This window comes from Tauraco erythrolophus, chromosome 6 (genome assembly GCF_009769465.1).
Source record: "Tauraco erythrolophus isolate bTauEry1 chromosome 6, bTauEry1.pri, whole genome shotgun sequence".
Lineage (NCBI taxonomy): Eukaryota > Metazoa > Chordata > Aves > Musophagiformes > Musophagidae > Tauraco > Tauraco erythrolophus.
The window spans coordinates 48,480,151-48,504,086 of record NC_141470.1 but is presented as its reverse complement, the minus strand read 5'-3'; the positions used below and the strand labels follow the sequence as shown (position 1 = coordinate 48,504,086).

The 23,936-nt window shown below is 47.8% G+C and overlaps 1 protein-coding gene across 1 annotated transcript in view; it reads right to left on the bottom strand.

Moving 5' to 3' along the window:
* ADCK1 (aarF domain containing kinase 1) overlaps nucleotides 1-23,936 on the bottom strand; it is a 91,292-nt gene that overhangs the window by 42,968 nt on the left and 24,388 nt on the right. The window contains exon 4 of the mRNA XM_086614173.1: nucleotides 12,923-13,126. Within this exon, the coding sequence (XP_086470299.1) occupies nucleotides 12,923-13,126 (204 nt within the window). The remainder of the gene's footprint in view (nucleotides 1-12,922; nucleotides 13,127-23,936) is intronic.

Genomic DNA, 23,936 nt, shown 5'->3' with positions numbered 1-23,936 from the left:
TTTAAATAGAGGGAGGTAGATTCAGATTGGATATTAGGAAAAAATTTTTTACCATGAGAGTTGTAGAACACTGGAACAGGTTGCCCAGAGAGGTGGTGGATGCTCCATCCCTGGAGACGTTCAAGGCCCGGTTGGATGAGGCCCTAAGCAACCTGATCTAGTTGGAGATATCCCTGTTCCTTGCAGGGGGGTTGGACTAGATGACCTTTGAAGGTCCCTTCCAGCCCTAACGATTCTATGATTCTATATGCAAGAAGGCCACATAAGGACTATTAATACCAGTTACAGATAGTGATTTCCAGTGATTGTTTGGAACTGGAAGGTAACCCTTCACTTCCCATGCACTGAGAGGTGGTAAATGCCGATGGCTAGAGCACTGCTGTGCAGCACATCCACCACCTCTGCAAGACGTGGACACCGAACACAGCCCGACACAGCTGTGGTGTGCGTTGCCAGCCAAGATTTACTTGCATCAGAGCAACACTTCAGGTGTCATCAAAACTCTGAGAAAACCGTACTGAAGAGAGCTTACCATCTGCACACAAGACACTGTGAGCCAAGAAATTCCGTGCAGGTATGTCACACGCTAACCCCCAAGCACCTAAAGAATTTGTAAATTAAAGAAGAAAGTGTCATGAAGCATGCAGATCAGAACTACTCCTTACCAGGCCATTCCCCATTGCATCTTCTGATCTCAAATCTTTCACTTCCTTGCAGAAGGCCCTCCAAAAAATCCTTCAGAAAATCCACTGTCCAACCTCCTGTATTGTAAATCTTATTAACTTGAAGGAAGCCAAAGGAGATTATCCTCTAATCTATCCACAAAACCTTACCTCTCTTAGGCAATGGGACTTACAGCACCCAAGAAGAGGCTGCCATGAGCAGGACTCAGCCAGATCCTCTCCCAGGAGCTGTGAGCAGAGAGAAAACCCACAGAAGGAGGGAGTACACCGTCCCAAAGCTCCCCTGGCAATAAGGACACCGGGTTGTCCTTGGTGTGACACTACGGGTCAGTAACACTGGAGCTTGCAAACAGAACAAGCATGGACACAAGGAACAAAGCAAGGTGGACCACCCGAGCCACACAAAGCTCCCTGTTTGTTTTCCCTGTCTGCCCTTGGCAGTGGAGCAGCAGTTCTGGGCAGCTACTGCCTGCATGAGGGCTCGGTGTAGAGGCAGCCACGCTGAGATCCACCAGCGACCAGCGCCTCTTCCCAGCGACAGGGCAGGGAGAGCGCGGCGGAGGCTGCGGCGGCAGCAGCGGACCTGCACCGGCAGCCGCTCCTGCCTTGCGCTTGAGTAATGTGGGCCCATTTGTTCTGGGTGACATTAATGCTATTCGCCATCCATCTCAGACTCTTTAAATTACCTTTTTATAGCCAAAATCTTTTTCATAATTGATAAAAATCTCTTTTATATACCGCGTTATTGAAAAAAATGTGAAGTTTTTTTATTCCTCATTATAGTTTTAATACAAATGCGGTTTTTATTGGCGGCTGCTTGGAAGCCCTGACAGGCCTACTGAGAGAGGCTCAGAGGGGTGGGAAAAGGGCCAAAGCCTCCTGTCCCACTTCCCAGCTCCTCACACTGTCAGAGTAACGGCCACCACTGCCCAGCCTCCACTCTGGTGGGTAAGGGAGGGTGGGTAACGTCATGCAGGAAAAGAAGATTTCCTGTGATGGACACAACACCCATAGCAGGCAGAAGAGACTCTTGCCAACCTAAATCTAGTTTCCCCGTGCCTGTTAGTGATGTACGCGAGGGCCATCTTCACAGAGCACTCTGGCACAGTGTTGCTGGAGTGGGGTACTTAAGGACAGAGCCAGGGTTACAAAGCTATGGGAGACCCAGGTGTTGAGCAGAGCCATTCAGCATCAGTCCCACAGCCCCAAGCCACCATGAGAGTGACCGTGCACTGACTGTGCCACACATCAGTGCTTTCAGGCAGAACACTGGATCACAAGGCTGGGAGGAAGCAGGCACAGGTCCTGGCATCCTGAATGGGTTAGACAACACTACCAGCCCGGAAAAAGGCCTCCTGGGGCCATAACGCAATCTGCGGCATCATGACATGAAGACCTTGTGATCTAGCAGGGTATATGAACCTTCTCGAGGGCAATATATGGAGCCAGCTACAGAAAGTGGCTCACATTCCCTCGGGAACAACTTGGATGCTGTAGGACATGCCGTGTAACACCCAATAGCCTATTGAAGGCCTAGCTGCTCTCCCACATGGCTGAGCACTGCTTCAATAGCTCTGCAAATCAGAAGTAAGCATATGCCTCACCAGAGCTTAAAATGCTAATCAACAGCTCCAGAAGGAAGGGAATCAGTTTGTCCTCCCTTTCACTGGCACAGTAAAGACTGCCAGGCTGTACCAAGAGCGCATACAGAAACAGGAGTAAAAAGAGGAGTCTCTTCTATTCCCTCTGTCTTTTCTCAGACTCCAACAGTTTGAGGGCAGGGAAGTCTTGCTTTGGGGATTAGCACCTTGCCACGGTCTCATCCTAAAATCTCTCCCATGGCAGGTTCACATGGGTATATGATTTTTGTCCCTCCCTGTCAAATGCCCATGTGGCATTGCTGTGCATCATTGCAGTGGCCATGCTCCCAGGTGTATAGGGGTACATTTCAACAGTGGATGAATAAACCTTATGTTCCCAACCTAGAAACACTTCAGAAACCTTGGGAGCAATTCAAGGAAGAGGGACAAAGGGCAGTATCCTTCTTAGCCACAGTTTTGCTGCAGGGACAATGACTTCTCAGATGAGTATCTGCTTCTTACTGCACAGCATTGATGCCGTGCCAGGTAAAAGGACAGGAATCCAAGGAGAGCAAAGCTCTTTAACAGAAGGCTGGGTCCCCCAAGCATCACTATCTGTAAAAATGCATCCTGCTTCACAAACCACAGCACAGGAGGTTCCTCTACCACACGTGTTTTGCTTGCAAACCAGTCAACTCGCTGACGTATCCTGCCCTGCTCAATCAGCGAGCTCCATTATTGTACGACTGCAGGAGGCTTCTTGCAAATGGCAAAATAGTCCTCAAACAACAGGTAAAAGCCGCAATTAACTGTGGATGAAAAGGATGGTCTCCTTGGAGGTGCTGGCTAATCAAGTAATTAGAAACTACTTTCCATTACCCGCACTCCCACAAAGCAGAGCTGGACTGACATCCTTCCAAATGACTGTCCTTCCATCAATTTAAGCCCTTTATATGATTTGGCTTCAGTAGAGACAAGCCTTGACCCCTGTGCTCTTCCTAGACCTTTCTCCCAGCTTTGAACAAAGCAAGCACTGGAAGCAACACATTCAATCACTGGTATGTTCTCCCTGTGGAGCCTGTTTTGCCTCTCAGCCTTGTTGGAGCGCAGCAAACTCTCTAGCAATGGTGTAAGTGGGTGTGCAGATGTGGATAACTGAGGTCCAAGCAGAGAGCTGGTCAGGATTTCTTGGGATCCCTCACCTAATAGCATCTGAGACTGCTCAGCTTCAGCAATTTCCACTCATCTCTGCAACAGCTTCAACAACTCTTAGCAAGAGACCAAAGATGTGAGGATAAGTCAAGGGGCTAGGAGGAATGAGAGACCCTCACTCCCACAGTAGGCGAGGCCAGCCCTGTGCCCTATGCCAGCCCCTCGCCCCCCCGGATGCAACCTGGACATAGAGCACCTGGGCACCAACATAGCACAGGTGCCCCACTAGCATGGGAAAGACCCTACCTGAGACCATGCTGGCCTCATGGGGATGCTAACTTTGTTCTTGCCCTAACTCCCAAGCGTGCAACCTCAGACCAGACGTAGGAGCAGGGACTAGAGTCCCAGCCTGATGGAAACCTGCCACAAAGGAGAACAGGTGGAGGAGCTGGGATATTTCTGAAGGGACAGTGGTGAGAGATGGGTGGGGAAGGGAGGCCTCCCACCAAGAAAAATTACCTCTAACATGAGTAAAATTCTAAGTAGAGTATTGAGTGCACAAACACACCAAGAAGGAGAATAAGGAGTCTTGGGGAAAAGGTCAGAAAGTTGATTACAAAATGCCAATGAGTGAGGATGGGCTGGAAGCTGATGAGCAATGGGCTCTGGAAAGTGACATCTTTCTGTACACAGGAGAGAGATTACAGCAGTGCTGAGTGGTTAGAGCTATGCTGTGGCCTACTGGGATGTGCAGATCAGATGAGTTACTGCAAACCAGGAGGGATTTTAGGACTAGAAAGAGGTAAAAGAGTGTGTTGGCACAGATAGGAGTACACAGTGAAGACAGGAGATGTCACAGTATCTAAACTCATTATCATTGCACAGCGGCAGAGAAGCGAGACTCACAGAGCCATACTAGGGACTGCACTGGACAGTACTGGAGCCAGACAACAGAAAGATACTGTGCTGGTTTGGCTGGGATAGAGTTAGTTTTCTTCATGGTAGCTAGTATGGGGGTATGATTTGGATTTGTGCTGGAAACAGTGTTGATAACACAGGGATGTTTTCATTATTGCTGAGCAGTGCGTACACAGAGTCAAGGACATTTCTGCTTCTCACATTGCTCCACCAGCGAGTAGACTGGGGGTGCACAAGAAGCTGGAAGAGGACATAGCTGAGACAGCTGACCCCAACCAAATGGATATTCCATACCATACGACATCATGCTCAGCATATGAAGCTGGGGGAAGAAGTAGGAAGCGATGGCATTTGTCTTCCCAAGGAATCATTACGTGCAATGGAGCCCTGCTTTCCTGGAGATGGTTGAACACCTGCCTGCTGATGGGAAGTAGTGAATGGATTCCTTGTTTTGCTTTGCTCACATATGTGGCTTTTGCGTTACCTACTAAACTGTCTTTATCTCAATCCATGAGTTTTCTCATTGTTACTCTTCCGATTCTCTCCCTCATCCCATCACAGGGGAGTAAGTAAGCGGCTGGGTGGTGCTCAGTTGTCAGCGGGGGTTAAACCACTACACACACCAAGGATATTTGGAACAGCAGGATTGTAAAACCTGTCAAGTCATTCCTGCAGCCACTCAGTCCTATGAGGAGGGATGCTCTGATCAGAGCAGAGAGCAGCAGATGTACTTTTGAAAGGGGAGAGCTTCACAATAGTCTGATCAGTCTTAGCAATGAACAATATGCTCCTCTGAGCATCTCGTCCATGGAAATCCCACACAGAAAGACCTACAGAAAGCCTTTCTGACAGACACCAAAGGGCTGTAAAGTGGAACTGGCTGGCCAAACTCAGAGATGCCCTGGGTTCTGCACCTCTGCTCTGGGACCAAACTGGTATCACCTCCCCGGTATCCCTATATCCCACAGCCACAAGCCAGTCTCTTCCAACAGACCTGCCAGAGGGAGAAAAAGCCTCTAATCCCAGTGATGGCAAAACATTTTTTCCATCATTTCTAAGTACAACGATTTTGTGCTTTTAAAGTGCAGCCACTCCAAAAGATTCACCTTCCAGAGCCCCTCATCACTCTTTCTCCCTAAATATCTGGTGCCCACATTTCACCAGAAGTTGCCTGGCTCTGTTCTGCATGCACCTTTTTGAATTAGAGAGCTTCGCTGAACCAGCCATCTTTCCCTGTGTCATTAATAGCCTCACAGAGAAAATTACAATTGTGGGGTAGAGAACATACTTATTTTGCATTCATTTCCCACGTCTGACAGCCTTTCACTTTCCGAACCTTGTTCAAGCAGGGAAGATGAGAATAGAGGTAGGAAAGACTTTCATTCATATCTCATCACCCATTCCTATGCACATAGCTTTTCCCAACTGATCCAAGGAACCTATCCAGAACAAGCCCTGCCTGTGGTATTTCCACTGTTTCCTGGTGACCATTTTCAGAAGTCATTGTAAAGATTTCTTGTGCAGCCCCTCCCACAAACTGCTGCACAAACCCTACTGATGTTATCCCGAGAATCTCACCCTCTCCCCAACCTCTTGCATACAATACTCAAGAAAACGATCACCTCCCACCATCACTTCACCAAACCACGGTGGCTGAGATTAGAATGCCAGCATCTACTCACTACTGATTATTTTTATTCCAATGATCCCTGATAGGCACACAGACTCACCCTAGACTTAAACCAGAGCTTGACAGGGGAACCGACTAGTCACCACATATGATGCTCCTCCTTCTGTATCAGATCAGCACACATGACATTTGCCTTTAAACCACTCCATTAGCTCATGCAGCAGAGCTACATGCTGCAGCTCCCAGTTTCTGGCCATGACGCTGGCCTAGAATGGGAGTTCCTCCACCAGCAGGGTGTCACGCAAGTCTGCATGGTAACAACAGAGCCATGTTGAACTGCTGCAAATCCCACCTCACAAGCTCTCTGCTTTTCCTCAAAGATCAATCCCATCGGCATGCTCTCCATTTACACCGGTTTTCTCACAAAACCACTCCATTTTTCAAACATCCAAGCCTCTGATAAGATTTTCAGGAGTAGGTCACATCGATAGACAGACTGTTTCTAATTGACTGAAGATACAATGCTTCTATACACGAAACTGACTTTTTTTGATCTTCATGCCCTTTTGCAAGCTCTTGCCTAATTTGTCAGCTTGTCACATTCCTCCCTAGGTATCTCTGTGTTTCCAGTTGCTATCTCCCCTATTTGTTCGGCTCTGATTCAAACTGCACGTAATTACTTCTTGTCTACACTGGAGATTCATGCGAGAAGCCTGCTCTTACGCCTGACGGGGAAACTGGAAGTCCTACCACTGAATTCAAGAGCAGCAGGGTTAGGCCTAGGCCCTCTGAGGAAGGTTCCCTCACTCTCATTTTCTCTTCTATTTCAATTTGTCTGCAAGTTCCCAGGTGTGATGTTGGCCGCAAAGGGGAAGGTTTCAGGATCCCCGTTTGCACTTCTCTGTGTTCTGACACTCCACTTTGCCCTTCTGCCATCTATATTTCCGCTAAGTATACTGTATTCAAAATGTAGTCAGGATGTAGCTACACTGGAATTAAATTTGTTCCAGAAGCAGGCAGAGCGTCGAGCCCGGTCGGAAGTCCCTGACTGACATGGTGGTCACTAGGCATAAAGCGAAGGCTGCCTCCAGCCCGGTGCCAGCCAGGACCGACGCAGCCTCCCAGACGGACCCCCGCTGGGTGCACGCTGCCACCCAGGAGAGCTGCAGGTCTTGTTCCCCAAGTGTATTGGCTCAGGTTGCCACCGGGGAACTCACTTGTGGGAGCTGTGCCAGGGTGGAGGAACTCCTCCGCCTGGTGACAGAGCTCAGAGAGGAGGTAAGCAGGCTGAGGGCCATCAGGGAGTGCGAGAGGGAGATTGACCAATGGACCAGTACTTTGTGCTCCCGCCCGCAGACCCAACAGGCTACCACAGCTTCTCAGACTGAGGAGCCCCCAACCTCTCCCCACCTGGCCAGGAAGAGGAATCCAGGTGGGAATGAGCAATGGCAGCAGGTCCCTGCCCGGCGCGGCAAGCCTGCCCCCTCTGCTCCTGCAACTACCTCCCAGGTTCCATTACACAACAGATTTGAAGCTCTGCAAGTGGAACCAACACCCAGGGAGGATGATGATACACACACGCTAGTATCCTTCCCTAGGACCACACGTATCATCAAGACAGCCTCAGTTAAAAAGGAAAGGCGGGTGATTGTTTTAGGAGACTCCCTTTTGAGGGGTGTGGAGGGCCAGATTTGTAGACCTGACCCTTTACACAGGGAGGTCTGCTCCCTTCCTGGGGCAACAATTAGGGATGTAACAAAAAAACTCCCATCTATAGTCAGGCCCACTGATTACTACCCTCTTCTTCTTTTCCAAGTTGGTATGGATGACATTAGGAAAAGAAACATCCGGACTATTAAGAAAGATCTCAGGGTTTTGGGAAGAATGTTGAAGGGATCGGGGGCCCAAGTAATATTCTCTTCTATCATACCGACTCTAGGACATGACACAGGATGGAAAACAAAGATCGAGGATTTAAATAATTGGCTACAAAAGTGGTGTGAGGAAAACAACCTAGGCTTCTTTAACCACGGGCTGACCTTAATGCCAGATCTTCTATCTAGGGACGGGGCGGGTTTGTCTCCACGGGGGAAAAGGCTGCTCGCTACAGAACTAGCTGGGATCATCAACAGGGCTTTAAACTAGATGTGAAGGGGGTGGGGGGTATTATCAGACTTAGAGGATTAACAGCCGAGGACGGCCCTCCATTGTCTGATGAAGGGAGTGTAGGCAGGTGCCTTCGGCCTGCTGCCTCAGTGATACTAGGGGGTGATATGTGTAGTCAAGAGCAACACACAAGTTGCCCAGAGGTTAAAGAGAATCCCAAAAATAACAGCTCAGGTAATAAAACTTCCCCCCCTAGGGGTGCCGTGGGGTCGAAAGCCCAACTTACGTGCTTCTATACGAACGCACGCAGTATGGGCAATAAACAAGAGGAACTGGAAGCTCTTGCTATCCGGGGAAACTACGACATAGTTGCCATCACTGAAACATGGTGGGATGACTCGTATAACTGGAGTGCTACCATGGATGGCTACAAACTCTTCAGGAGGGATAGGAGAGGTAGAAGGGGTGGTGGGGTTGCCCTGTATGTAAGGGAAGATCTAAACTGTTTAGAGTTAAATGTTGGGGATGACCTAGTGGAATGTCTGTGGGTGAAAATCAAAGAGGGGCCTATGAAGGCGGATATTGTAGTGGGTATCTGCTACAGGCCACCCTATCAGGACAGTGAGACTGATGAGCTATTCTTTAAACAACTGGGGGAAGTCTCGCGCTCACTAGCCCTTGTCCTTATGGGTGACTTTAACCTGCCTGATGTCTGTTGGAAGTATAACATGGCAGTCAGGAAACAGTCTAGGCGGTTCCTGCAGAGTGTGGAGGACAACTTCCTCTCACAACTGGTTAGTGAACCGACTAGAGAAGGAGCTCCCCTAGACCTGCTGTTTGTGAACAGAGAAGGTCTTGTGGGAGATGTGAAGGTTGGAGGACGCCTGGGGCTTAGTGACCACGAGATAATAGAATTCTCAATTCTAGGGGAAGTTAGGAGGGGGAACACTAAAACGGCCAAGCTGGACTTTGGGCGAGCTGACTTTGAGCTGTTTAGAAGTCTGGTTAACAAAGTCCAATGGGAGACAGCTCTCAAGGGTAAGGGGGCGCAGGAGGGATGGTTACTATTCAAAAAGGAAATTCTGGAGGCACAGGAGCGAGCTGTCCCTGTGTGCCGGAAGTCGAGCCGCCGGGGTAGAAAACCAGCTTGGATAACAAAGGAGATTTGGGAACATCTCAAAAGAAAAAGGGATGTCTACAAGTCTTGGAAGAATGGGCAGGCATCCAGGAATCAATACAGGGAGGAAGTTAGGGCATGTAGGGAAATAATCAGGGAGGCAAAAGCCCAATTGGAACTTAGACTAGCCTGCTCCGTAAGGGACAACAAAAAGTCTTTCTATAAATATATTAATAACAAAAGGAGGGCTAAAGATCACCTCCAGCCCCTACTGGACTCAGGGGGTACGTTAGTCACTAGGGATGAGGACAAGGCTGAGGTCCTTAATGCCTTCTTTGCCTCAGTCTTTAATAATAAGGTCAGCAGTTCCCAGGTGAGCTGGCCTTCAGTGTCTGAGTGCAGGGAGGGAGAGCAGATGGAAGCTCCTGTGATCCAGGAGGAACGGGTCAAGGATCTGCTCCTTCGGCTGGATGCCCACAAGTCTATGGGGCCTGATGGTATCCACCCGAGAGTCCTGAGAGAGCTGGCGGATGTCATTGCCAAACCCCTGTCCATTATCTTTGGACAGTCTTGGCTCACTGGGGAAGTTCCGCTGGACTGGAGGCTGGCGGATGTTACCCCCATTTACAAAAAAGGGCGGAAGGAGGATCCGGGGAACTACAGGCCTGTCAGTCTGACCTCGGTGACGGGCAAAGTCATGGAACAGGTTATCTTGAGTGCTATTAATGAGCACATACAGGTTAACCGGGTGATCAGGCCCAGTCAACATGGGTTTATGAAAGGCAGGTCTTGCCAATCAAACCTGATCACCTTCTATGACAGGGTGACCCGCCTGGTTGACGAGGGAAGGGCTGTGGATGTAGTTTTCCTGGACCTCAGTAAAGCCTTTGATACAGTTTCTCATAGTGTTCTGGTGGAGAAACTGGTAACTGCTGGCCTGGATAGGCACACCCTCCTTTGGGTTAAAAACTGGCTGGATGGCCGGGCCCAAAGAGTGGTGGTAAATGGGGCTAAATCCGGCTGGAGGCCGGTCACCAGTGGGGTTCCCCAGGGCTCAGTGCTGGGTCCAGTTCTGTTTAACATCTTTATCAATGACCTGGATGAGGGTATTGAATGTACCCTCAGTAAATTTGCGGACGACACCAAGCTGGGAGGCTGTGTTGATCTGCTCGAAGGTAGGGAGGCCCTTCAGAGGGATTTGAACAGACTGGATCGTTGGGCTGAGGCCAATGGCATGAGCTTTAATAAGGCCAAGTGCAGAGTCCTTCACTTGGGGTATAAAAACCCCAAGCATCGCTATAGGCTCGGGGAGGAGTGGCTGGAGAGCTGCCTGGCGGAAAAGGACCTGGGGGTGTTGGTTGACTACCGGCTTGATATGAGCCAGCAGTGTGCCCAGGTGGCCAAAAAGGCCAATGGGATACTGGCATGTATCAAGAATAGTGTGACCAGCAGGAGCAGGGAAGTGATCCTGCCCCTGTACTCGGCACTGGTGAGGCCGCACCTGGAATATTGTGTCCAGTTTTGGGCCCCTCGCTTTAAGAGAGATATTGAGCTCCTGGAGCGAGTCCAAAGAAGGGCAACTAAACTGGTCAAGGGGCTGGAAAATAAAACTTATGAGGAGCGGCTGAGGGAGTTGGGGCTGTTTAGCCTGGAGAAGAGGAGGCTGAGGGGAGACCTGATTACGGCCTATAAATACTTGAGAAAAGATGGTGGGGAGGTGGGGGAAGGACTCTTTACATTAGTGATGGGAGATAGAACAAGGGGAAATGGGCATAAGCTTAGTCAGGGGAGATTCAGGTTGGATGTTAGGAAGTATTTCTTCTCTGAAAGGGTTGTCAGCCACTGGAATAAGCTGCCCAGGGAGGTGGTTGAGTCCCCATCCCTGGATGTGTTTAAGAATAGGGTGGATGAGCTACTTGAGGATATGGTTTAATGGGGATTAGGGATGGTTGGACTTGATGATCTCTAAGGTCTTTTCCAACCTAGAAATCTATGAATCTATGAATCTATGAATCTACTAAATCCTCTGGGCTCCAGCAAAGACAACTTCAGTGCATTAGGTTCCCCAAATCCTTTTTGCTTTTAAATACCTTGATTTGGTACATTATAACTAATGGAAATGAGCATTTTCCTCTGCTTTTAATATTGTCCAGTTTCACCTGCTTCTTTATTTTTATACATGTCAATGTCTTAATTTCTCTCTTTTATCACCACTCTCCTTCTCTAATTAGCATTTCCTCTCTATCTCTTTCTTCGCATTTCTACCTTTTTTCCCTCCCTCTCTCTGTCTCTTTAAAATTAAATATTACCCAGCACTGCCCACATGGGTGAAGTGAATGCTAAGAAGGAAGGCTGCTGTGGAGGCTGGATTCGAGCTGCCTCACTGGGAATCGATGAGGCATGGAGGGCTCATCTAGCTCCCAAAAAGCTGAAAGAAACCAGAGCGTATCACTGGCAACTGAACACGCACTTGAGAGAAAAGAGGGCCCACCTCCCAGCACCTGGCTCAGCCCGAGAGATGCCACACGCACTGAGTCAGGGCTGTGGTCGTTTAATGGGGGCTAACCTTGGGGTGGCTCTCCGTGGCTTCTGCAGAGGGGAGATTGCCAGATAAAGGCCCATGGAGCCGCAGGGGTCCGCAGGGAGCAGCCAGCCTGCCTGGCTCCATCTATCCACTGAGCTATGACACACAGCTGGTACCAGCCATGCTACACGAAGCCGACAGTGCGAGCATCTTGCAGGTCAGGGGCTGGCATTAACCCAGCCATCAAACTGCAGGGAAACATTAGCTGTCATTTCTGACTAGACAATACCTAGGCCTTAAAAACTACACACAGGCAGACCCGTCCCATCTAAATCTGTCCATAATATACTCACTAGGTGCAAATACTTCACTTATACCATCATGTTACCCACATACCTCCTCACCACGCAGTCACACATCCCAGAACAACCCAAAACACACATCCACACTGCTCCCATTCTTCAGCCTCCTGTCTTCCTCTCCCTCACACCCACCTTCTCTTCCATTGCCTTCGCGTACTGTTGCCTCCTGCCTCTCTCTCACTATGCTCGTGAAATTCCTCTCCTCAACCTGCGCTGGAGTGTGAGGCAATCTCTTCTTGTAAGAGGCAAGATGCAAAGTAGCAGAACGTCCTCTCTAAATACTGTGGTTACTTCCCTTATATCTAATGAACACAGGCACTCACCTCTGATCTCAGTGCTGTGGGCTGCTGAGGGTTAATGGTGACACAGACTCCTAGGCTACTGTATTACCTGACTGCAAGCATCAAAAGTGATTTATGTTATTATTTTCTTTGGGGTTAATTAGGGGCTCGAGAAAGTAAAAGGCTGTCAGTGCTAGCTGGAATTGGTCTGGTGCAGCCAGGGGAGAGCGGACGTCCCTCACAGAGCCCTGCTAATATATCTTTGTCCTGAACATCAATATCTCCAGCTCTCACCCCTCAGTGTGGCAGACAGCCCTCCATCCTGATCTCCAGCAACCCTGTTAGTCTTGGTGTAACATCTGGGGTACACTGCTCTTCTGAACCCTGCCATTTCCACCCAGTCCTCACACCCTTAATCCTGTTATCTTCTCCTTTTCTAAGCTTGCCAATAATGCCCATCGATGGACAGGGAAAATTCTCAACTGAGAACCACCAGGGACCTTCCTTCTTCTAGCTGCTCAGGGCTTGCTGAGGCCTGAGAAGCCAACATAGGCTATGGCTGCCCCTACCTCTTTGCCCAGATCCTCGCGGATGACTTGCTCAATCTCCTGCCTGGTGCTCTGCGGGGCCTGGCTGTGCAGCACTTTGAGGGTGCGGGTGTACTCCTCAGGCAGCAGGTAGTCAAGCGCTCCCAGGTGCTGTCCCACTTTGATGAAGGTGCCTCGGTTGGCGCAGCACAGCTCCCGAAGGCGCTCAGCAGAGCGCAGGTGCACCTGCAGAGAGACCAGAACATCAGCCAAGCCCTTTTGCAGTCTGTTACATGCACACACCCACACACATACCTTTTGTTTGTCCAGTGTTTAAACAGATCAGAGATTTCCTTTCTTGATTTTGGGCATCAACATCTAATGTGTCAGCTAAGTATTAGGACTCTGGCTTGATTTAGAGAGGCTGAACCAGACCAGGACAAGATGCTCAAGAATATAAGAGGCTTTGACACTTGTTTGCACAGGCACCACGATCAGTGACAGCACATCAGTTTTTGGCTCTGTCCAGGGCTACATCCTTGCACAGAATAAGATGTCTAGCCATACGGCAGCATCAGTTTGTCACTGTGATCCACTGCTACGATGCACCATTTGGGAACCCCTTGTCAAAAGACAAAAGTCAGGACCACAGCCATGTACGTTAGACTCTTAGTGTGAGTGCAATGAAATAAAATGAGAAGAAAACTACAGATACCATCCCAGGAACTTGGAAGAAGAGTCTGTTAAAAATCAAAACTACAGATGTCTATTTGGCAGTGAGGAGGACAGTACATGGGCAGTCCTTCATCCTCCTCAGTTCACTCTGACACATCACAAGGGGAAATTACATCCCTCCAGTTCAGCCAGGTCTTGGTCTTAATGTTTACCTTGCCAACAAGCCCACAGTGACAGTGGTTTTACAAACTAAGAATTAGAAAATTTGCCAGCTTTGCTCACATTAGCCAAAATGAAGCCACCAAATGACAAAACCCATCACCGACTACGTGCCTGGTCTGGATTTCAGCTCCTGAGGTTCATTTTGCCTCTCAAGAACAGACCAGCCACCACATCCTTCAGTGACAATGATTTATTCTGCCTTTATTACTCTCAATAGAAAAGCCTCCTGCCAAAGACACAGCTATACTTAATATTCTTTAATAAACTTCAGATAAGTTTACCCTGATACATTAATAAAATGTAAGTAAATGAATGGCAAAAAATAACTCCGCACCCATCTCCTGTTAATGCCTGACACCTATCTGCACAGAGGCTCCAAATTCCTCCGGCTTCTGCATCAGGAGTCATTGAAGTTCAGATCCTGTGTTTGCAGACCTCAGCTGCCCAAGATCCTGTGGTGAGGGACTCCACCGCCTTGAAGCAGGCGGCAGAAAGGAACACCACCACAAACGTGCATGAACATCACGCACACCCACACACACCCCCCGTTCAGTGGCTATTTTTGCCCTGTGTGCAAAGCAGTGCCCACACATCCCATTCAGTGGCTATTTTTGCCCTCTGTGCAAAGCAGTGCTGTGTCACATCACAGGACAGCGTGAGTGTCTCGCACTCAGGAACGCGCCAGGGGACAGACTGGGTGTTGAGCTGCAAGTGCACGAAACACAGGCCTGGGGGAATGTGAAGAGAAAGCCTAATGTGCAACTCATACGCTGAGCGTGAGACTTGACAGCTTCACACACGCACACACACACACACACGCGCTCACGCACACGCACTCTCCTAGGTGGGCGCTCACGGGCGAGCGGAACTCGCGCTAGGAGAGTGAGCTTCCCCCACCGTGCTGCCTGCTCGAAAGCACTCGCAAACGCAGAGGCAGAAAATAACAACCACAAACATGCCTGAAGTCTCCCACATTGTTGTGCTGCATTTTACACATCAGCTTTAAAACTCCTGCTGTTAACAAGCAAGCCTCTGCCTTGGCTATTTCCCTGCCCTCCTTCCCTGTGTGCGGCGGGGGCAAAATCAGGCCAAAATGGGACTAGGAAAGGAAGCAGCGAAAGAGGATGACCATGACAGAGAGGAAGAAAAGCAGCGAGGGAGTAACGGGATGAAAGGAAAAGGCAGTGAGAGGGAGGGAGCCAGAGCAGCTGGGTAGTTTGTCACAGGCCCAGGAGTGCGGCCCATTGCAGGGAAACAGCTTTCATGCAGCTCTGATAATCGCCCTCTGCCCGCTGCCTCCAGCCGTGGAGGAAACCCGCTGCCAGCAGCGAAGGGAAAGGGGAGCAGTGGTCGGCCACCCCTACTGGAGGCGTCAGGCAGCCACAGCCCAGGGCGCAGGGGAGAAACAACGGCCAGGCTCCTTGCAGACGTGCTCCAAAACCCCCAGCACTGAGCACAGACCAGCACAGGGCCCTGCGAGCTCCCACAGGCACAGCAGGAGCCCATCAAGTGACTCCAGGCTGTGGCAGGGCTCAGGGCACAGCAGCACCCCTGGGGCCGTAGCACAGTGCTGGGCATGAGGCCGGGCAGCCAGCTCGGGGTAGAGGTGCTGGTTCCAATGCACCTACCCACCCCACATGGATCATCAAGGGAGATGGGAAAAACAGGATGGAAAACTCGTGTAGCTGAAAAAGCAACTGGTTGTAGACACACTTGGATGCAGGGTGTATCTTCATGTCAGTCACTGCTAAGAAGGAGGCAGAAATAGCCCCCCTCTCCTCTAGCACAAGAGGAGAAGAAATTTTGGCCCTGTCAAATTTATCTATGCTGTGGAGAACCTGGTTGGCCTCATGGAATCATAGAATCATAGAATGGTTAGGGTTGGAAGGGACCTCAAAGATCATCTAGTTCCAACCTCCCTGCCATGGGCAGGGACACCCTCCACTACACCAGGTTGGTCAAAGCCTCTTGCAACCAGGCCTTCAACACTTTCAGGGATGAGGCATCCACAACTTCTCTGGGCAACCTGCTCCAGTGTTCCACCACCCTCAGAGTGAAGAATTTCTTCCTTAGATCTAATCTAAATCTGCCCTCTTTCAGTTTAAAACCTTTACCTCTTGTCTTATCACTACACGCCCTTGTAAAAAGTCCCTCTCCAGCTTTCCTGTAGGCCTCCTTTAAGTACTGGAAGACTGCAATAAGATCACCCCAGAGCCTTCTCTTCTCCAGGCTGAACAGCCCCAATTCTCTCAGCCTGACTTCATAGCAGAGGTGTTCCAGCCCTCGGATCATCTTCGTGGCCCTCCTCTGGACTTGCTCCAGCAGCTCCATGTCCTTCTTATGTTGGGGACTCCAGAGCTGAATGCAGTACTCCAGATGGAGTCTCATGAGAGCAGAATAGAGGGGCAGAATCACTTCCCTTGACCTGCTGGCCACGCTTCCTTGGATGCAGCCCAGGATATGGTTGGCTTTCCAGGCTGCCAGTGCACATTGTCGGCTCATCTTGAGCTTCTCATCAACCAGCACTCCCAAGTCCTTTTCCTCAGGGCTGCTCTCAATCCTTTCTCCGCCCAGCCTGTACTTGTGCTTGGGATTGCCCCGACCCACGTGCAGGACCTTGCACTCGGCCTTGTTGAACTTCATGAGGTTCTCACAGGCCCACCTCTCAAGCCTGTCAAGGTCTCTCTGGATAGCATCCCTTCCCTCCAGCATGTCCACAACACCACACAGCTTGGTGTCATCTGCAAATTTGCTAAGGGTGCACTCAATCCCACTGTCCATGTTGCCGACAAAGATGTTAAATAGCACTGGCCCCAGTACTGACCCCTGAGGAATACCACTCATCACTGGCCTCCACTTGGACATTGAACCATTGACCACAACTTTTTGAGTGCAATCATCCAGCCAATTCCTTATCCATCCAGTGGTCCATCTGTCAAATCCATGTCTCTCCAGTTTAGAGACAAGGATGTTGTATGGGACAGCATCAAATGCTTTGGACAAGTCCAGGTAGACGATGTCAGTTGCTCTTCCCTTATCCATCAATGCTGTAACCTCATCATAGAAGGTCATCAAATTAGTCAGGCAGGATTTGCCCTTGGTGAAGCCATGTTGGCTGTCACCAATCACCTCCTTATTTTCCATGTTCCTTATCATAGTCGCCAGGAGGACACAGCAGTCCTGGCCAGAGATGAGAGCATCCTTACAGAGGGCTCTAGAAACAAACCAGAACAAAACCCCGATGCACAGCATCCTCTTACCATGCTCTCACAACTGGCTTGACTAAAACTCCTAAGAGACAGTTGCCCTGGCTGGCTGTTCGGACCAGGGAATGCCAGTTCTTGTCTCTGCTAGAGAGGCAGAAGATGACCAGGCGATTTGTCTCAGAGAAAGAAATCTATCTGTATCCCTACATTTTACAAAACTCCAGTCCACATTAGAGGTACAGCAAGAATGAAGCAGGACTGTGAATGCAGCTTCCAAGGTCTCTTTTCTTATCAGCCAGGTCAGGATTTTTAGCAGAAAAATGTTCATAACACTATCTATTAATTGTCCAGATCTCCCCAAGCTAGGTCACGGTCCAGATGCAGCACTTGTTTCTCTGATAGATTACCTTCTCCTAATCATAGGCAAAGTAAGAGTGCCACACTCCTACTACTGTGTCCGATACTGTTGACCCATGTTTCTGTCCTACCTTGAAGAAATTGCAGGGCAAATGGAATCCCCCAGAATGGCTCAGAGCTTTTCTCTGTGAAACCTCACAAGATACTGCTCTTTGTTGCACAAGCAATACCTTGAACATTCTTCTTATCAGGGAAAGAACTGGGAATAACAGCTAGTTAGACAGGAGCTGCTTGTATGCATCATGCCTAGAAGCACACTGCAGACAAAGGAAGCATTTCATGTACCAAGGATTACCAAGAATAAGTGTCCCTCAGGAAGCACTTCAGATCACAAATGCTGTCTGAGTGCGCATACAGTTCTTTCCTCAGTCCATGTGGGCATCTCCTTCTGTCTCAAACTCCTTCTCCAAATTTCAGCAGGACAAATTCCCCATTGGTACGACTATCAGACTCAAGGTTTACCTAAGATCTGTGTAGACTGGGATTAACACTGATTATTAAAGTTGCTCCATATGGGCCATAATGGAAGCAATAACTGTCAGGTATGGAGAGGGGGCACCTCTGGGATGAAGCACATACTCAGCAAGCAAGGCTGCAAAGGGATATTTTTTAATTTACCCCTGAGGTAGAAGCAGACCTGGCTTCTCAAGCAACTTTGATGCTTTTGAAAGAGCCTTTACGCACAGAGACCTTGAAAAAGAACTGCTCTTCAGAGTATCAGACGTGCAAGATGTCACAAATTGGCAGATGCTAATCTGGTCTTAAAAATAAAAGTATTAATTTAGCAAAAAATGAATACCAAAGTTAAAATATACTAGTGAAAACCTGAGTATCTGGTATCTGGTGACAGATCCAGTGACAAAAGGCCACTAAAGGCTCAGAAAGGCCACTAAAGACCGCATATGAAAAATCCTTCAGAGAAGTCATTCCAACTCTGACAGGCGTACTCATAGTTGGCAAAACGTGAAATGAGGATTAGGAATGCAGAGAGAAAATTTGAAACGCAATTAGTCAAAGACATAACAAACAAGTCACCAGAAATTCCTGGTGATGAGCACTGCCTCTGGGAACACTGCGAACACAGACATCTCACAAAGGATGTCAGGCTGGATTTCGCCCAGAGGACAGGGTGAGAAGGGCTGCTCCTCCTCTCACCTCCGTACCGGAATGCACTCTTACACAGGTGGGCAGGAATAGCTCCACGCCACATGGTGCCCACTCGCATCCCATCTACTCCCAGCCTGAGCAAGGCAAAGGAAGCACCTTCTCCTGCTGCAGGCAATTCCCTGCATGGGACAGCATGCTGAGAAGCCTGCCCATCACTGCTTACAATGGAGATACACTCTCCAAGACAGTATTTCAAGAAAGACATCTCCAGAAAATACCTTGAAAACTTCAATGATATAAAAATTACAGATGAATTCAAAAAGTAGCTGAGATGCTAATAATCATAATAAAAACGGGATCACACATTAAAACTGTTAGCTTCCAGAGGACTGAAAGGGAACACACGTTGCCCTATACTTTAAGAAAAATCCAGAGTAATCTGGGAAATCATAGTCCTGCAAACTTTTATCCTATATCAACTAAATTAGTTGAGATAATAATTATAGTGTACTAAAAATCATCTAGCTAAATGTGATATGACTGCAAAAAGCCAACAGCGATTTTGAGAGGAAAAAAAAGTCATTCTTCAACAGTTCACTAAAATACTCTGAGAATGTTAATGCAATGGTCAATAGAAGAGAAAAGGGAGATATTTATTGGGACTTTCAAGAGCCTTTCAATAAATTCCCTCACAAAGAGTGAAAAGAAAACTGAGTAATTATTGAAGAAGATGCAAGAATGTTCCTTTACATCTCTTGTTCATTTTATCCCATTCCTGGCTCAGAATTCCCTCTGTGCAACACCAAGGCCCGCACTACAGACGGCAGCAGCGAGGGACTCTCTAGTTAGGACAAGACTGCAACATTTAGCGATGTTTTTACTGCAGCTTCATTTCAACCTGCTCTGACTCCTTTTAGATGAGGTGCTACTGCAGAAGCCCTGTCTACATTAGCACGTGGTATGTTGTTACTCCCAGTGAGGCTGAACTAGCACTGGAAATATGGAGAAATGTGATGAAAAGGGAAACAGGTACAGGCAACACCCACAAGGCAGAAGGGGCTCTCTACTATAAATGAGTTGATCCACATCACTGTGAAAACCAAACAGCAGAGTGTCCCACCACATCCATCTTACACCAAGGTTTTCCCCACTAGTGATCTGCCAAAGGAGAGAATGGTGCAGTGACAAAAATTCCATGAAATGCAACAGGAATTATTCATCACTACAGAAAAATCAGCCCTGCCAAGTCCCTACCAAAGACAGATAACAACAAACAGACTGGCAGATTACTCTCAGCATAGATGGTTGCAAGGTTACACATATTGGAAGGTGCAATTTATCCTGCCCTCACACACTGGTGGGCTCTCAATTACCTGCAACCACCCAGAACTTGCGTCGCATTATTGTGGACGGCTCAGTGAAGGCACCTGCTCAAGGCACAGTGGGGGTCAGGAAAACCCAAACAAGCTGTTTGACTGTATTAAGAAAGGAAAAGAGAAAAAAAATTAAAATATCAAAATGCCATTGTATAAATTGAAGGCACAACCTCACCTTGCATTTTGAACACCTCATCACAAGAAGAGGTACAGAAGAAAAAGGACAGAGAAGGATAAGGAAAAATGATCACGGACTTGAAAAGAGTCTTTAAAAAAGAGATCTGAAATGTTAGGGGACTATTTAGATTAGAAAGAGTTAATGCATAAAAGAGAAGGGTTATATGAAATAATAAAAAGAATATCTCCCATTCCTATTTCCAGCTCTCACAAAACAGCAAATAATAGGGCATTCCACAAAGCAACAACCTTTTTTAAGTTTTTTTTACATCCTATTTTGCACAGTATAGCATTAACCAGTGGCACTCACTGTCAGAGGATAGAGAAGCCAAGAGCTTAATGGAATTCAGAAAGGCTTTAGACACTTACGATAAAACAATCATACCTGATTTTCTATGGAGCTTTTCATCTCTAAAAGTGCTTTTACAAAGGTCTTTACAAAACTCAGGATTGCTATCCCTCATTTTACAGACTCATAAGAACATTACCTGTAATAAAATGTCTAAAGGGCTTTAAACACTCTTGCTGAAGGCATCAAGTCAAAAATTACTCTATTGATTGGCCACAGTGAGAGACAGAACGCAAACAGGGTGCACTGATGCTCCCAGCATCATTAAAATCTTTAAAGAATCTATTTGGTGTATCCAGCTCCTACATTCCAGTTAAATCGGTCATGTCTTCCGCTGGGGTTCAACTTGCTTCCAAGGATCTTCTGTATTTACTAAATTACCTGCCATTGCAAGGACTTGGGACATTGGTGACAGACTCTTGCTTTCTTCCTGTGGCACAGCAGAATTGCTGCTTATGCTCTTTCACCTTAAGCCTTTAGGATGTGGGAGTGTTCTAGGCATATCTGCTGTCAGCCATGCTGGATGAGATGGCTCTTCCAGGGATGCCTGCAGTAGCAGGAGACTGAACTGGACTGGAAGAGCCAGGTTGTTCCTCGGACTCCATACAGAGAGAACAGAGGATGTCACCACACCTCTGTAGTGGGTACCCCCAAAACACAGTAAGTCGGGGAGGGAGAAAAGACATGTCAGGGAAGACAGGAAAGGAATCTGGCCACAGTCCTTTTCTCTTCCACCTCTGATAGTGACAGGGCCATATGCACACAACTAGTAAAACTATGGAACAGCTTTAGATGACCGGGACAGCACAAACCAGAGAGGAATGAAAGGATGTCCACCTCAATTTAACACAGTGAGAGACTTAAGTCAAGTGCCATGCCAAGAGATCAGTGAAGATGTTTAGGGAAGATACAGCTACTGGTGAAGTGAATAGGGTACACCTGAGTGCTTTAAAAGCAGCAACAGAAAACCTAGAACCCATTGCAATGACAGTGTGGTTGCGTCCAAGGGGCTGTTATCTCTTCTTTCAACAAATCTGAATAAGCACACAGGCTTCACTAACACTGGCAGCCTGGTCATCAAAGTGACTGACAGCAGGGGTGCTGCAAGGAGACACACAACTCTAAATGGAATTGTTATTGCCTCCTTTTCATACTATCTTTCCTGCCTACCTTTTACAAAATCTCATTCCTACACATGCCAGATATTTCCCATTCAAATGTTTCCTTATTCCAATACTAACTGATCACACTGCTGATCACGGAAAGATCCACATCTTTGGAATTTGAATAACTCCTCGTGCAATGTACCCCACTATCTAATGATTCATTATTACTGTAAGTTACGTATAACATTCCTAAAGATTTACCTATGGGTCGCTGCCTGCCCATATGAGAGCAGGGCATTCCATACATTCCCACTTAGGCAGGTACATTGTTACCTTTTCAGACCTATATTTTTTATTTAGTTCCCCTTGGTGCAAACTCAGGTTAAAAAGGCATCCCCCTAATTCTCAGTTTTGACTTCCATAGCTCAAAATAGTCCTAGCAGATACCAAAATCCTTCAGAAATTCTGGCACAACAGTAGGCTGCCAGTGGGACAGCCAGGAAGTGAGAAAGAGAGCTTTACAGCTTGCAAAGGATAAATGATGGAGATGATCCCCTAGACCAAAGTGCCGATTTCTTAGCTTCTCAGCTTCACAAATGTGGGAACAGGAGTCACACAACTAGCAAGATGGTCAGTGAACTCTGCACAAATGGAAGGACACATACAGCGAGCCTGCGTCAGGCAGCTGAAACCTGGTGTTGGTGCTGGGGTCGTGTACCACCAGTGCTAAAAGCAGCTGAAATTAAAGCAAACACATTTCACAATTTGTGCGAATCTTCTCTGGAGATCAGGAGGGACCTTTCCAAACCTAGGCCAGCCCATTTCACACTGAACAGACGTGAAAGCTCCCACCTCTGAGCCATCAGGTCTCTGAATTTTCACGCTCAAGTACACACAGACATTGACCTCCCACTTCCATTACACATACTTCCATGCTCTTTCCACTAATACCCTGATTCACAACATGGTTCCTAACAATCCATACAGGTGACTAAGGGGTGGCCTAGCAACTAAACTCTGGTTTGAGATGCCACTTAATTCAGGAAACATTTATGATGGGCTGAGGTCCATCTCTTCAAACAGTTACTTCCCAAGCTGCTCTGAGAGGAGGAAGCAGTGTTGCTCGACTGCAGCATGGAGCACCAGCAGTCACCTTGCTGAACCCTGCCCTTGCTGGCTGGTGCATGCACAAGCAGTGCCGATAGCCTGCTCGTGTTCCATCTTCATTTTGCTCCAAGCTTGGTCATTTGTGCTCTGATTATCTCTCATTACTGACGACCTTGCTGTAATGAGTTTTAATCTGCCTCGTATTAATTAGAAACATTTTCATTAGCCAGCTCAATTTTAGGTAAATAGCTAATAGAAGCAACTGAGCTGCAATTAGTTATCTGTGGGGCAGTTCAGGAGAAAAATCAGAAGGGAGCAGCTGTTTCCCCTCTAGACACCTCTGTGACATAATGCACTATTCTGTCTAAGTCTCCTGAGCAGGGAGAACAAGGAGCATAGGGAATGGATGGTCAGAGACAAGAGGAAGATAACATGCTAAAATAACTGTGATGTCACACTTCTATGACTATGGCATTATCTGCCTATTCTCTCCCACTAAAAATTCCAGATCAAACTGCTGAATACAGGAATCTGAGAGCCAAGCTCAGTCCCTTACACCCACAGACCACCTCCAGTGAACAAGGTTCTGCTCTTGAAGCTGTTTTACCCTGAGGGGAGCCCTCTCCAGAAGACAATATATCTGACTGCACAACAGGTCCTTCACACAGGCTCTCTTTTGGCATGTACACTTACGGGAATGGTACTTACACATGAGGATATGATCAGATCAGATTTGCATGAGAAGGAACGACTAGACCTATGTACACACAGATGTATAATACTTGCAAAGTCAGAAGGTTCCCCAAAGTTTCCTCAGTGCCTTGTTGTCCTGATAAGGTTGGTATTCAAAGAGATCTGTCCTGTGCTTTGTTGCAGAGCACCCATGAAGGAAGCCATTCAACAGCACGGCTGCAGAAGGCACAAAGACATTTACAGAAGCCGCAGTGAAATTAGGCACGTGTCTCGATCCATTGATCACAGTGCCTGCAGCTCCTGTTATGGAGGCAGGTGAAATGATAATAAATTTGACACAGCATCTCTCAAAATCTTGCTAACAAAATTAATTCAGCTCAGCTTGGATCAGACCATGTGGGATGGCAGTGAAAACAAGTTGAGGGCTGTAAAGACACCATCTTATATGGCCTTGTATTTAGCTGTGGTGGGAGCTCCCAGCCATCAGTCCTATTAAGCCCTGTTTTATTTGCTATTTTCATTTGCTATAAGGAACAAGACCAACTGAGATGTGTGTTACATTCAGGAGTGTTTCCTAAACAAGAGCTGCTGATGCACCCTACAGAAACCATATTGACTGAA